Source organism: Mesoplodon densirostris, chromosome 14 (genome assembly GCF_025265405.1).
Source record: "Mesoplodon densirostris isolate mMesDen1 chromosome 14, mMesDen1 primary haplotype, whole genome shotgun sequence".
Classification (NCBI taxonomy): domain Eukaryota; kingdom Metazoa; phylum Chordata; class Mammalia; order Artiodactyla; family Ziphiidae; genus Mesoplodon; species Mesoplodon densirostris.
The window spans coordinates 1,045,670-1,060,347 of record NC_082674.1 but is presented as its reverse complement, the minus strand read 5'-3'; the positions used below and the strand labels follow the sequence as shown (position 1 = coordinate 1,060,347).

At 56.3% G+C, this 14,678-nt stretch overlaps 1 protein-coding gene across 2 annotated transcripts; it reads left to right on the top strand.

The window, feature by feature from the left end:
• Nucleotides 1-325: 325 nt before the first annotated feature.
• Nucleotides 326-5,361, top strand: TMEM18 (transmembrane protein 18). 2 transcript variants are annotated; one of them, XM_060117593.1, is made up of 5 exons: nt 326-449; nt 1,361-1,478; nt 3,777-3,831; nt 4,956-5,049; nt 5,135-5,361. In XM_060117593.1, the coding sequence occupies exons 1-5, from the start codon at nt 393-395 to the stop codon at nt 5,225-5,227; spliced, it is 417 nt and encodes a 138-aa protein (XP_059973576.1). In that variant the 5' UTR covers nt 326-392; the 3' UTR covers nt 5,228-5,361. The 2 variants fall into 2 exon arrangements, with proteins under 2 accessions (XP_059973576.1, XP_059973575.1); XM_060117592.1 differs by having other exon boundaries at nt 1,358-1,478.
• Nucleotides 5,362-14,678: the final 9,317 nt, after the last annotated feature.

Here is a 14,678-nt window from a genome sequence, read left to right as displayed (position 1 = left end):
CGATACCCCACGCCCCCAGCCCTGGGAGTTGCAGGGGGAGAAGGCAGGGACGCCCACTAGCCCCCAGCCCTCCGAGCTGCCATTTATGAGAGCCCGCCACATAGGAAGAACTAAAATGTCCCTCCCGCAGCAGCTCGGGGGGGGAAATCAACGCTGGAAGATACTCGTAATTCCCTTATATTTATTTTAACACCACGGAATCTCGCGAGATTTGAACCTGGTACCGGGAACTGGAGATATCGCGAGGTGGCAGGGTGCCGGCCGCTTCCGGACACAGCAGGCATCGCGAGAAGTGGAGATAACGCGAGAGTACACCAGAGGACTTCTTGACCTATCCGGGCGGGGCGGGGAAGACGAAAAGGTGGTGGTGAGGCTGGGCCTTTCTGGGGGCGATGCCGTCTGCATTCTCAGTCAGCAAGTTCCCCGTCAGCATCCCCGCCGTGATCACGGTAAGTCGCTGCCTCCTTGGCCGTCAGTTCGGTCGCTGTCGGCTGGGGCCTCTCCAAATTTCCCAGCCTCCGCGGGGGACACCGGCGGCGCCGGACGGGAGGCGTGGGTGGGGGGTGCAGGGGCGGGGCCTGTACCTGGGTGGGCGTGGCGTGGCTGGGGGTGCCGGGGCGTCGGGGCGGGACGAGATTGGAGGACCTTCAGGGCTGCCGGGATGCTGAGGTGCGGGGCGGTCGGGGGTCGGGGGTTTCCGGGGAGAGCTGACACCTCGTGGCGGCGAGGAGCGGGGAGGTGGGCCGTCCTGGGCTGGGATGGGGGTCCGGGTGGCGTGGACCCGCTGTGGGCAGAGTGGCAGAGCGCGGGCCGCTCCCCCAGCACCCGTGCCCCCGGGAGACCTGAGCCTCAAGGAGGGGGTCTGAGTTCAGGGGTGCAGACGAGCCCACCTCTAGAGTTGAGCGGACCTGCGGTCGCAGCACTATCTGGAGGGCAGGGTGTGTGTCAGAAAGGCGGGAGAAAACCACATCTTGCAAGTTTGGGTGGCCCAGATTTCTGAGGCTTTAATCACTGCTCTAAGGAACTGGTAGCTTTGCCTCTGGGGGCGACCGAGTGCATCCCTGAACCAGGCACCACTTTCTCATATCCCCGTGGAGGAGGGTCTTTAGGTTCTCCAGCTTGAAGTGCAGTTCTGTTCGACAAGTAGGAAAGCCTTCAGTCCTGTGTGGAGGGACAGCCAGGCACGGCCGGGTGACAGTCCCTGGACGTGGGTGCAGTGGGGGGGTCCCTGTTCCCCCTCCCCTCCCCGTGTCCTGTGAGGCCTGGCGGGCGCTCGGGACGTGCTCAGAGGAGAGGCAGTGTGAAGCCTGGTCCGGTGCAGGTGGACCCTGAGGAGGTTCTGCCCTGTGTCCTCCAGCAGACGGACTGGACGGAGCCCTGGCTCATGGGGCTGGCTGCCTTCCACGTGCTCTGCCTGCTGGTCACCTGCTTCTCATCCCGGAGGTACAAGCTTCAGGTGGGGCACTTCCTGTGCCTGGGTGAGTACAGTTTGGCGCAGATCGCTGTGTGCTGCGGCAGTGCGTGTGCCTGTTCTGTCTGTAGCCTCAGTGATATGTGAATGTATTTGTAAGGCCTCCCAACTCTCCTGTCTTGTGTTCTACTTTGATTGCAGGCCACTCCCATATTTCACTTGTGGGTACTATAAAGATAAGGTACATTTTGGATACTGGATTTGAAAGGCGTCTCAGGCACCTGTTGTGTTCCTGGGAGGGTGCTGAATACCAGTTACACAAATGAGAGCTGGGTTTGCTGAAACGCTGACTCTGTACAAGAGGCTCCTCTGGGGGCTTAGCTGCCCTCCCTGCTCTGGGAGGGAGTGCAAATCAGGAAGGAAAGCTCTGTGGTGCAAAAATAACACATTGCCCGAGTCAGTTTTGAAGGTAAGATCTACAGGGTTTTAGAGAAGGAACAGAGCTGTGTGGAATCATTGAGAAAGATTTCACAGAGCAGGTAAAGTCATGGTAGGGGGTGTAAAGAGTGAGTAAAATCTCATTTTCTTAGGGTAAAGGAACAGATGTCTGGCCCAGGCCTGGCATCTGGGGCGGAGGCAACCGGTGAGAGCACAGGGGCGACGGACAGAAAGGGTGGGTCAGGTGTCAGAGAAACCACATCCTGATGCTGACTAGTTAGAAGTATGTTCAGACAGGAAAGGTGGGCCAGGGCCTCAGAGGCTATGCTGGGCTCTTAATCTTGTGGACGTTGGGAAGATGCTGAAGATCTTGCTTGGTAGTTTAACAAAGTCCAAAAACTCATCTTAAATGTGATTTTTCAGTTGGCCTTGTGCAAGGTGGGAAATCCAAACAAGAGATCGTCTTAGGACAGGTGCAAAGCAGCAAGCCTGCATCACAGAAATAGTCCTGATGGTCAGGGATGGATGTTACTTCATTTCTTTATGTGAGAGCCCTAGTAAGGAACGCGAGGGGTGAACAGGACAGATGGGCTCCTGAGCCTCGTAGAGCTGGTGGGGCTCCAGCATCCACTCAGTAACCACAGCCCTGCTGACCATCATGGCAGGAAAGGCAGGAGCACTGTGAAACCCTGGGAGGGGGCCGGACTTAAGTCACTGCCCTGACATCTAAACTGAGGGGGGAAAGATGCAGGGGAACCAACCAGGCAGCAGGCGTTTGAGGGCCAGAAGGGACACTCCAAGCCCCGGGAATAATGTGTGCGAAGGCCCCGAGGCAGGAAGCACAAAAAAGGTGATGGCCTCTTCCACAGAGCCTCATGCAAGGAGCCCATACTTGAAAAGCTTTGTGACCCTGGGCGCTACGTTTGGGTTTGTTTTCAAGGATGAACAGAGGGTGACTGTTTTAGCGCGGGGATGATAGATGCTGGTCTAAATGCATTTACACATCTGATGGCCCATTTAACTCTCAAACCCACAGAAGACTCGGATGTTATTTGCTGCAGTCTTACAAAGGAAGCACAGACTGGTTCACTGCTCCCCCAGCTCCTGAGTGGGGTGCATGGTGGATGCATCACGTTGCCCTCTGGGGAGGCGGCGCCACCTGTGCTCAGGCCTCTCTCCTCTCCCGTCTCCTTCCTTTGGCTTCCTTGATGTGTGCCTCAGGGTCCAGTCGTCGAGGGAGGCGTCAAGGATTGCTCCCCCCCATTTCACCCCAGGAACCGGAGGGTTTGCACATTTTTACTAGGCTGAGGTTCCTGGTGGCCGTCCTCCCTGTCCTCCAGCCCCATCCAGGCCCTGAGCAGCACATGGTGCCGGGCCAGCCTGCGGTCCTCGGGCCTCCCCACACGCCTCCAGTGCTCCCCGCGCTCCAGGTGGGACTGCGAGGGCGGACAAGGCTGTTCCCTCGGCTCCTGTCCCCTCAGGTCGGTGCTCCCTCCGTGTCCTTGCTGCCAGCAGCACTGGGGGGTCCAGGCAGCCAGAGGGTGCAGGCAGGTGGCCTTCAGCTCTGGTCTCAGGGCCCTCAGGTTCCACTGCCAGCCTTGCACCCGACATGTGACCTGCGGGGCAGGGAGGTTGGCAGACGGCCCAGTGCGGCCACTGTGGTGTCGGGGCAGGAAGCCTGGCTCCCCCGGCGCCGCTCCACTGAGGGCTGCTGGCCTGGTCTGTCCGAGACCACCGGACTCGTGTGTCACCTCGGGTTTCCTTTCTGTGTAATGTTCCCTCACGTTATATGAAATAGAAGTTATGTCTCATCCAACGTGGCATTGTTCTGTTACGTGTATGTTACGTAGCGTGTTGTGAAGGATGTCTAAGGCTGTGGCGCTGGGCTGGTCCCCTGACTTCTCACGTGGGCTTGCTTTCTTCTCAGTGACCTTAGTCTACTGTGCGGAGTACATCAACGAAGTGGCGGCAGTGAACTGGAGGTGAACGGCCCCGGGCACGTGGACCCTGTGTGAGACTGTCCCTGTCAGCGGCAGAACAGCAAGCCCCCAGCTCTCGCTTATAAAGCAGCCCCAGCACCGTCCGCATCCCAGCCTCCTTCACGATGAGCCTTGGACGGTGGTCACCGTCCGGTCTCCTCGGTCACCGTGGGCCCTGGAGGCCCCCCCGAACAGAAGCGCTCTTGTCTGTGACGGGGAGACCGAGATCCACCCACGATTTACCTGGTCCTGAAAACGCTGGTCCCCGATCTCCGGGACACCGGCCATTCTGTCCCCGCCTGCGTGTCCTTTCCTGCTCACACACCTGGGCAGCCCACTCCATGTCCAGTGAGCGCTATAAAGTCGACCCTTCCCCTGGGCCCCCCTTCCAGAACCGCCCCAGGCCTTCTGCTCCCTCGGGGCCCGCAGCTTCTCCTTCTGGCTTCTCAGGACGGGGTCCTCGCAGGTCAGGCAGGAACCCTCGGGAGGCTGGAACGAGTCGGCAGGGGAGCGCCGCCGTCCCTGTGTCCCCGCAACCCGGGGGACGACGTGGCCTGATCAGCACCCTGCCTCCCGGGTCTGCCCTCGGCACCCTGACCGCACGGGTCTCAGAGCAGAGTGACAGCCGCGCCCCGGCCGCCGTGCCCTCCCGGCGGCTTCAGGCCCCTGTCGTTGGGTCAGGAGCCCACCCTCAGCCCCCGTCATGACCCGTCCCCCTGCTTTGTCCCTTCCGCTTCTAATTAGGACGCACATCCTGACCACCCCTCGCTGGGCTCTGTTCACTGTGGCCCCAGGGTGATGACTGTGTCACTGAGTCAGTGACGTAAAGTTCATGTCCTGCACTGCCACTGAGAGGGACACTGGGGACAGACTGGCCTGGCCACGCTGTGTCCCCTTCTCCGGAGGCTCGGCCTGAGCTTGCATGGGGGCCGCAGTGCCCCTGGAGGGTCTGGGGTTCGTCCCCCACGGGGTTAGGAGGGTCGTCTCGTAAAGGGACTGAGGTCGCCATCGTGTGCAGGCGGGGCTCTGCCCGCACCTCGTCCTGTGTGGAGGGGCTCCTGAGACAGAGTATCGCGAGGACGCCGTGTTGTTGACGCTCCGTGATCTTTAAATCTTTCTTGAAACAGGTTGTTCTCGAAATACCAGTATTTTGACTCGAGGGGCATGTTCATCTCCATAGTGTTCTCGGCGCCCGTGCTGCTCAATGCCCTGGTCATCGTGGTACGTGTGCCAGGGCTTCGGGCCTCCGTCCTCCTCACACGGCCTGTGCCCACTTCTGACCGCGTCTCTGCACGGTTCTCTCCAGGTCCTGTGGGTGCGCAAGACCCTGACCGTGATGACCGACCTGAGGACCCTGCAGGAGAGGAGGAGGGCGAGGAGGAGACCCAAGGAGGACTGACGCCTCGGAGCCGGCCCCGCGCCAGCATCTTCCAGACCCCGTCCGCTCCCGGACTGCACTTAGAGCAACTTTTAGGACAAAGTTTACCGCACGTCCACCAGGGCGCTCGCCGGGCCTGCAGGGGCTCCCGTCTCTCCAGTTAAATTGTGAGCAAACAGAGCCGTGCACGTTGCCACGCGTCCACAGGACTCCTGTGACCGTGTGGGCTACCAGACATCTGTCCACGTGGGTACGGTGACTGAGTAAGGGACGGTGCCATCCACGCGTGGGCACCTCCGTCACCCCCATAAACTTCCATCACCTCCACCACCCCTATCGTGCCCGTCACCTCCTATCACCTCCATCACCCCTGTCACCTCCGTCACCTCTGTCACCTCCGTCACCCCCTGTCACCTCCATCACCCCGTGTCACCCCCATCACCTCCATCACCGCTGTCATCTCCATCACCCCCTGTCACCTCCATCACCCCGTGTCACCTCCATCACTCCCTGTCACCTCCGTCACCCTGGTCTGGTCTGCATAGCGGTGGCCTCTCCATGTGGTGCTGCCACAGGACAGAACACGAGGGGCTGCCTTGCCTTTCATCCAGTTAGAGATGTGACGACACTCGGAGGCCCTGGGTCGGGATCCACAGAAGCAGTGACTGGATGAGCCCCTTGAGTTGTTTTCTGGAAGAAAAGTTGCAAGTAAAAACAGTCAACGTTCACCTGTTTCCACTAACAGATTTTTTCATGGCAAATACAGAGATTGATTATATTCCTATGTTCCACCTTCTGTTTACCCTTGGGGTGTCCTGGGACATGATGCTGTTGGTTTATCGGAGCAGGTGCACTATTTCTCTGTGATGTCCGCTCTGTAAACCAACGTCTGTGCAGGACGCCCGTGGTCTTGTCACACCTGGGGCTGCAGCTGGAGGATGACAGGTGATCAGAGCACCTGTCTAAACACACAGCGTTCAGTAGAGAGGATGCTGTTGGCCCCTGATTTGGGTGTAAGAAAATTGTTTGTGAATAGTTACCATCACTTTAACAAGATAAGTGAAATACATTCATCAGATTTCAAAGAGAAAAGAAAATTTGTTCATATGAAAGCTTTAGAAGCTCAAAAGGTGACACTTTGACAGATTATGAAATTAGATCTTGAAATCCAGATATATAAAGTTTTTATAGGTAGTTATAAACTCTCAGTAGAGAAATTATTTCCTGAATTTTGACATTAGTTGTAGAAGTGAGGAGGTAGAACTTCCTAGATAAATCTACTGGAGTTCTTAACCTGAGATTTCTTCCAGTCCCTCCTTGATATCTTAAACTTCTGTATTGAACGTTTTAAAAATCGGCTTAGGGACTTCCCTGGTGGCGCAGTGGTTGAGAGTCCACCTGCCGATGCAGGGGACACGGATTCATGCCCCGATCCGGGAAGATCCCACATGCCGCGGAGCGGCTAGGCCCGTGAGCCATGGCCACTGAGCCTGCGCGCCCGGAGCCTGTGCTCCGCCACGGGAGAGGCCACAACAATGAGAGGCCAGCGTACCGCCAAAAAAAAAAAAAAAAATCAGCTTAAAAAACAGCATCTCGTGTGAAGTCAGATTATAAATTTCTTGTACCTGACAGCATGCCTCATTGTGCATTTCTGGAAATTTCCAGTTCGGGGTGTCTAATGGTCTCATGGCTTCAGAAGAGTCCACTGCATCCCGAGTGATTTCCTTGGAGAGCAGGGCTGAGCTGGCAGGTTCCCTGTGAGCGTGGTGCCCTGGGAGCACGGGTATGGTGGGAGGGGCTGAGGGCGGGATGGCTGGTCCCCTCCAGCCGTGTGGTCAGGCCGGGGCCAAGGGGACAGAATGCATGGATGGGAACATCCTGGCCTCGGCCACACAAACCAAGGAGGTTCTGGGGCATTTTCACTGTCCATAATTATTTGGGCTGTTTTAATATGGGACTGTGACTGAATCTCAGTTTTCCTGTGATAGTAGTGTAATAGCGTTAACTTCGCATAAATTTGGCGTTAATGGCATATCAACCTAAAGACATGACATGGGCCTTTTCGTTCACTGGTGTGTGCAATTTTTGGGGAACAGTTTTGTTTTCACAAACACAAACTCTATTTTTTAACTGTTTGTAGTAAGTTCACGTTCAGTGTGGCTAAGTCAGTGTTAACAAATATTTCTCTGTCCTCCTGCTTGGGGAAATCCTACAAGCCAGAATTGTCCCCAGAGGGTTTGGGGTGTATGAGCCTTGCTGTGTGGGGCGTGACAGGAGGCCTCCTGGCCCGTTGAAGGAAAGCATATCCCCGTTCCTGGTTTCCTGCGGTCCCTTCTCACCCCAAAGCTTTAGCGAAAGGGGGTGGATTTGGAGCCAGAGAAGGATGCCCGGTGACGTTGTTTGGGCATCTGATGGAAGTTTGTGTAAGTAAATGAAACACCACAAAACATTTACACATCAGCTAACATCTACATGAAATAAATAAGCAAAACTGTAAAGATGACAGTGTGTGTGTGACTGTTTTGAACTAACTGCGTGTCACTTGGCTGTCACCTTCTGCCGGCATCCTTAAAATCTCGGCAGGTGTCCGTGAAGGGGTGTCAGGGCCACAGTCTCTTCCTGACGGGTTCGCTTGCTGAGAATTGTGGTATAAACCACAGAAAATAGAAGGTGTTACCATGAGGTTACTCAAGACAAGCTTTTTGCTCTCTGAATTGTGCTCTGCAAGTTGTTATTGATGTCATAGTTATCAAACCAAAATAGTAAATTCAGTTTATGTGAAATCAGATTTGAGTGTTAAAGTTACACGCATTTAATAGTAAAAGTTGCAAAGTTGAAAAAAGTTGTAAATTCAGTTTATATTTTGACAGTATAAAAGTTTATCCAAGAATCTCTCAAAACATACTTGGTATATAATTCAAAGGTCTAAAAATTTGAAATACATTTAGTAGAAATTTGTGGGATTTTGTTCCCTTTTCTGCGGCGTAGCATCCAGTCTAAGTCATCACCTCACTTCTTTCGTAGCTGGTCGCCTGCTTAGGTTGGGCTAGTGACCAGGGGACCTGTCTCCCCAGCCGAGGGCGTGTGTGTGGTGTGTGTGTGTGTGTGTGTGTGTGGTGTGTGTGTGTGTGTGTGTGTGTGTGGTGTGTGTGTGTGTGTGTGGTGTGTGTGTGTGTGTGTGGTGTGTGTGTGGTGTGTGTGTGTGGTGTGTGTGTGTGTGGTGTGTGTGTGGTGTGTGTGTGTGTGTGTGTGTGTGGTGTGTGTGTGGTGTGTGTGTGTGGTGTGTGTGTGTGTGTGGTGTGTGTGTGGTGTGTGTGTGTGTGTGTGTGTGTGTGTGTGGTGTGTGTGTGTGTGTGTGTGTGTGGTGTGTGTGTGTGGTGTGTGTGTGTGTGTGTGTGTGTGGTGTGTGTGTGTGTGTGTGGTGTGTGTGTGTGTGTGTGTGTGGTGTGTGTGTGGTGTGTGTGTGTGGTGTGTGTGTGTGTGTGGTGTGTGTGTGGTGTGTGTGTGTGTGTGTGGTGTGTGTGTGTGTGGGGTGTGTGTGTGTGTGTGTGTGTGTGTGTGTGTGGTGTGTGTGTGTGTGTGTGGTGTGTGTGTGGTGTGTGTGTGTGTGTGTGTGTGGTGTGTGTGTGTGTGTGTGTGTGGTGTGTGTGTGGTGTGTGTGTGGTGTGTGTGTGTGTGTGTGTGTGTGTGTGGTGTGTGTGGTGTGTGTGTGTGTGTGTGTGTGTGTGTGTGTGTGCGCGCGCGCGCAGACAGGATGGGTTTGTGTTTGCAGAGCTGTCACATCCGCACCCTGGGGTCTTAGCACCGTCCTGGGAGTTTTAATACCCCTGTTCCACAGCAAATTAAAATACACAACTTATATTCCAGAACAGGAGCCACAGAATATTGTGGAGTTCCACTCACTAGTGCACGTGATTGTAACGGTTAACGTGTTCATGAAAAACTTCTCGGGAGTCGTGTGTGTGACGTGGGTCCAGGGAGGGTGCTTCCCGTGCTGAGTCTCGGCCCCGCGGAGGTGCCCTGGGAGTAGCTCCTCTTTGTAAGATCCCATCTCCTGCACGAGGAGTTCCCAGGGTCCCAGGGGTTTGCTTAGAAGCGTACAGCGTCACTCCCTGGGAAACAAGACCCCGGTGGGAAGGGTCTGCCTTACTTATTTAATAAGATCGCTGTGAGGACCAAAGCATCCGACTCGTATTAGATCTCCCTGCACTGCTCTCGCTGGGCTGGTGGTAACGGGGTTTATCTAACGTCAGAATCGCCTGGAGCCCCCGGGAGCTGGGAAGCCTCAGCTCTCCCCAGGAACCCAGTAGGAGGACGCGGACAGGTGACCACAGGGCCAGGAGGCTTCTTTGGGCAGGTCGCAGGCGGAGCCCGACCTCCGCTGGTTCCACCGCGCTGTGAATCCGTTTCTCAGCCTCCGCTCGTGTTTGCACATGCGGCCCCCAGGGGGCGCTAAAGCACCGTGTCACCGCCAGAGGCTGAGTCCAGGCCAGGCGGCCTTGTCTCTAGGAGTGTGACGTCTGCTGTCCCGGGCTGAGGGCACCGAGCGGGACCAGGGGCTCTGAGTCCCTTTCTTCACGCGAACTAGGTTAACAGCGTCCAGACTACGTCGTGGCCCACGCACACGTGCACACAGGCACACGCAGGCGTCTGGAGGTCAGGAACGCGCCCTCCTGTGACACGAGGGGACAGCGCCCAGCCACACCAGCCCGGCCCCGCGTCCCTCCCAGTCAGTCAATAAGCACGTTTGCTCGTGAACTGTCTTCTAGTTTCCAGGATGCTCTGCAGACAGATTGAGCCAAGGAAAGGGGTGCCGTGGCTGCTGCAGGGGAGCCTGTGGTCACCGCCCGGTAACCCCCAAGGATGTGGAAGTAGCAGGTTCAGTCCTCACCACCCAGCCGGGCCCTGAGGCTGAGAACCGCGGGCTCCAGGCCTGCCCAGTCTCGGGGCCCCGCGGTGGTAGACGTGAGCTGGAAGCTGATGGAGTGCTGGTAACCTGCCTGGCCTGAGGGCCTGACCCCCCGTCCTCAGGTAGAGGAGGAGCCCGCCTCAGCCTGGACCCGCCTCCCTCTCCTCCGAATCCCTGTGTCGGTCACAGGCCAGCGCTGAGTCCGGCACGGCTGGACTCAAGAGTCCCAGAGCGTCAAATGGGGACTTTGTCCTTGAATCTCCAGCTCTGAGCGTCCGCTCTGCCCCTAAGTGGGACCAGCCTGCTGTCTGCTTCCATCTCAGCAGCTGTTTACACGTGTTCTGCCTGAGCTTGGATGCCTGTGTCGTCAGGACACAGCAGGGACAGAGCCTCTGAAAACGCAGCCTCACATGGGAGCGGCAGGATGGCCGGCAGTCCCGGGTCCCATGAGTTTCTTTTAAACGTGTTCCAGCAAACGGATGCTTCTGTTTCCACAGTTAACATTTAAGTTTATGTTTCAAAGTACAGTTCTCAGTCTAGAGATGCCAACGTTTTTTCCCTACATTTTCTACAATAAAACTAGAAGCAAGGCTAATAACTGGAATTGAATCTACGTGGATTGGAAGCAACAGTGAAGGCCGAGGACAGGGCTGCCGAGAGACACGGTACCTGTGACGTCCATCGGGGGTGCTGGGCATCCAACCTGAATCGTAATTTCGTGAAACGAGCAGGAATTCAGGGAGAGGGTCCCAGAGCGCAGGCCACGGCCCACTGTTCTGGCAAATGAGAGAAGCTGAGGTCGTGGGCTCTGGGGCTGCAGAACCGCCAACTCCCTGTTGTCTTAGTTGCCCAGGAGTTTTCACAACAGTGACAGGCCAGGTGATTTATGACCAACCCTAAAAGAGAAGATGTGATCTGGAATTTACCCAAGATTCAACCTCGAAAACAATAATAAGGTCAAGGTTGGTTTGGTTGTTCGTGTCACAATAAAACGGCTAGAACTTCGGAGTTTACATGCCAACTGATGTAGGTAACAACCCAAACTGCAATTTTAGGAGAAGACAAAGCTTTTCCATGAGAACACATGAAAGGTTAGTTTGTCTTTGCTTTTTTTCACTTATTGGCTTGCCTGTGTTTTTTTAACTTGTTTCAGAGTCTTTGTTGAAAACATCAGCACTTTTAAGAAGACATCTTCATTTATTGCTCAGGCGGCTGGCGCTCCCCAGCCCTTGAAGATGGCCTGCCGTTTCTGGAAGCTCCTGGCCGTTCCACGGCAGCCTCTCCTTCAGCACCACTGGCGGGTCCACGGCCAGCTCTGGGAGGGCGTGACAGAAAGCCAACCAGATTGGCGCTGAGCCAGAGGGGACGGTGTTAGGAACAGATGCGTCCTAAGCGTTTATCCTGCACACCTTGTAGAGTTTAACAAGGCCCGTGTGCGGAGCCGCCGCCGACCTGGATGAGGAGTCTATTCCCCACCTGGGGCGCCACTGTGTGGCCCTCAGAACTGGACTCCGGGGTCTCAGGGGGACCCGCAGAGCTGCCCTGCTGGCCCAGCCCCCTCGGGCCCCGGGGCCTGTCTACCCATCACCAGGGATATGCTGGAGGCTCCCGGGCATCATATGCCTCCGCAGCCAGAACCCGCCCACAGGCCTTGGTCCTTGAGATCCTCCGCTGTCCTGCCTGGGTCTCCCTGCTTTGTCCTAACCAAGGACGCCACCCCGCCACCACGAGGCTGCCCCCCCCCCAAGAGGGGCACACCCCATCTCAGGAGCCGCCTACCCTCAGACCGGTAAGGTCCCTCCTCGGACGGTCCGGCTGCCCTAAGATCATCTCCCTTCAAATACCGGCCTGCTCCGGGAGCGCCATCAAATCGTTGGAATGCTGCCTCCACCCCCGTGGGCGCTTCACCCCCGGCCTCACTCTCACGCGAGGCACCAGATTCCGCCACCTGGCCGCCTCGGAGCCTCAGCAGCTGGACTACAAGCGTTTACAGCTTTCCCATCCACTTCCTCTCAAGTCCTGGCTGGAGACACACGTATCCAAGCCTCCAGGGCGAAGCATCAGAGAACCAGGAGGGTGCCGCCCTGGAGGAGAGGGTGCGGTAGAGGCTTGTGCCCTGAGGCCGTCCCGGGGGCAGTGGTGCCCTTCTCCAAGCAGCTCAGCTGACACACAGCTCTCACTTGTACTGCAACAGTTGTGGAGAATTTTGCGGGGAAATTACAGGAAATAATTCAAGTTTTAGCAACTGTCTTAGTTTCTCTGCAGAACAAACACTGCAGTGTAACCGCTGAAAACAGGGCCGGGCTCTCCTCTCAGGTCTCAAGGCTGAAGTCGCAGCCCCGCTGTGCCTCGTCCGGGCCATGGGGCCCCCTGCCGAGTGCACGGGGCTGTCAGCAGATTCGGGGTCCCCGGCCTCACCTGCTGCCTCCTCAGGCCTCCCTGGGGCCTCTTCTGAGGAGGTCAGGCTGCCCTGGGGTATCCCCCAGATGGATCAGGACCCTTCCTGGATCAAACCCCTTCACCGGCCCAGGCAGCCTCAGCCCGAGGGCAGTGGGCCGGCCCGGGGAAGGCGCCAGGGCCGGGCCAGGTCCCCCGTCACTGACCCTCCTTCGATTCAAGTGGAAATCACAAGTGTCATTGTATTTGGCTTGCTTTTCAGAAAATTAAATGGCAGTTTTTGGAAACGTTTCTGATTTCAAGGTTTACGTGCCCTGTGGTTTAGGAGCGTAGCTAGCATTTTTAGCGCATTTCTGCCAAGTTCAACTCTGAAGAAAAAATCCCACTTACAGTCAAGTAAGCCATGGCTTGCAGTAGAACAACTGTAGGGAAACTTGGTGGCCCTGTAGGTAATGTTCCTTTCCTGAAGCACCTATAGCTGGGGAAGCTTGGAGGAGGCGGGCTCCCGTCCAGCGCCCGTCCCGAGCCGGGCGTCTGCAGTGCTTGCTGCTCCCGTGAAGCCCGAATGCCCAAGGCCCCGCGTGCAGGAAGGGGAGGAACCAGGGGCTCCTGGCTGAGGATGCTGCCCGTGTCCGTGAGAAGGTGGATGCTGGCGAGAAGCAGGTGCTGAGGGGTCTCGGGTGGGAGAAGCAGCGTCAGGGAAGAGGCCACATGAGGAGGCCTGGGGGGCAGCTCGCCCACAAGTCTGCACGACCCCCCAAGGGCGCCCTGCGGCAACAGGCTCATTGTGGGCATCACATCGTGAGGAGCTCAAACACTAACTTCAAGGCCAGAGCGCTGATCACCCTGAGTCGGGGGTGTGGCCAGAGGTGACCCGTGGCCTGGGAGCTCCGGGACGGTCCCCATGAGGAGAAATGGGCAGCAGCCCCATTTCCTGCCAGCACAGTTGTTGCCGCTCTCGGGTCGGGCCGTTACGTGGCTGTCCCGCCTCCGTGGACACCTCACGGAGGCCCCCGGGGCACTGCCTCGGGCCACCCACGCAGGATCCCAGAGGGCGTTAACAGCCCAGCAGGTTCTGGCTCATTTGTGAACTGGCCCTGCACCCCACAGGCACTAAGTTTGCATCTTCCAACGGCATCTCTTCACTTCGCCTTGTTTTACATCATTTTGCATGAAATCCCTTTAACAACCTGCAAAGCCTTTCCTTGCACATACAGAAAAAGTCTCACCATCAAAGGCTCATGGGGGGAAGCTCAGGACCTTGGGACCTGAGGGGGTCTCAGGCCCCCTGTGACGTTCCTCTTGTGTTCTCATCTTGCTTGGCTACAAGTCCATGGAGAGTCCAGCAGGCCTAGCACGCGGCACACCCCAAAATGCTTCTCGAACTGAGAAAAGCGTTGCTTATTTAGTTCAACCCTGGTTCTCCGTAGATGCTGCCTGATTCTTTGTTGGGACCAGTTTGAAGGGAACAGAACCAGCTCATGTGGTCCCTTTGTACCAGATGGAGCGGGTAGTGGACCCCTGAGGAGCTAAACCCACTGCAGTCCCAGGGCCAGAGCGTAACTGGGTGTTAAATCTGGACTCTGCAGAGTCATCTTTTCATGTCAGCCCATGGCAGGGGGGCTGGGGAATTCCATCACAGCCTCTGGAAAGGAAAACAGGCCCGTAAGTTCCATTTGTCAACTCCCTTTAAAAACCGTGGTCTGTTAAGCGGCCTGAACACGCTGTCATGTGGCATTAATTTAGAGCATCGAGCTTTGTAATTGACCTGTACTTTATCGCATGGCCTGACAACGCCCACCCCCCTGAGCTGCAAATATTTTAGAATCCATTCCAGAAAATCACTCCCCAGATTCTGGGTACAACTGCTATTGATTTGATTGCATCACCGGAGTAAACAGAATAGTCTGAATACTTAATAAGTTTCCCATGGTTTGGTATCACAGGAACCCCTAAGTGGGCTTGTAGCAGGAAAGGCTGGTAAGAAGCAGTGTTAGGAAACTGTCCTCTCTGCGGTCTCCCCGGACGGTTCCCCAGAAGACGCAGATCTCCTGGGAGCGCACGGTCCGTCAGGATGGCCGCCAGTCAGAAGCAGAGATGCCTCCAGGCCACGGGAGGCCGGTTGTGCAGGATGACGTCCCAGGTGCAGTGTCTGGCCTTTGCGGG

Coding starts and splice junctions, on each gene's coding strand:
- TMEM18 (XM_060117592.1), top strand. CDS start 393: ATGCCGTCTGCATTCTCAGTCAGCAAGTTCCCCGTCAGCATCCCCGCC. Junction 1,479..3,776: donor GGGGCACTTCCTGTGCCTGG/GTGAGTACAGTT, acceptor CTTTCTTCTCAG/TGACCTTAGTCTACTGTGCG. Junction 5,050..5,134: donor TCAATGCCCTGGTCATCGTG/GTACGTGTGCCA, acceptor GGTTCTCTCCAG/GTCCTGTGGGTGCGCAAGAC.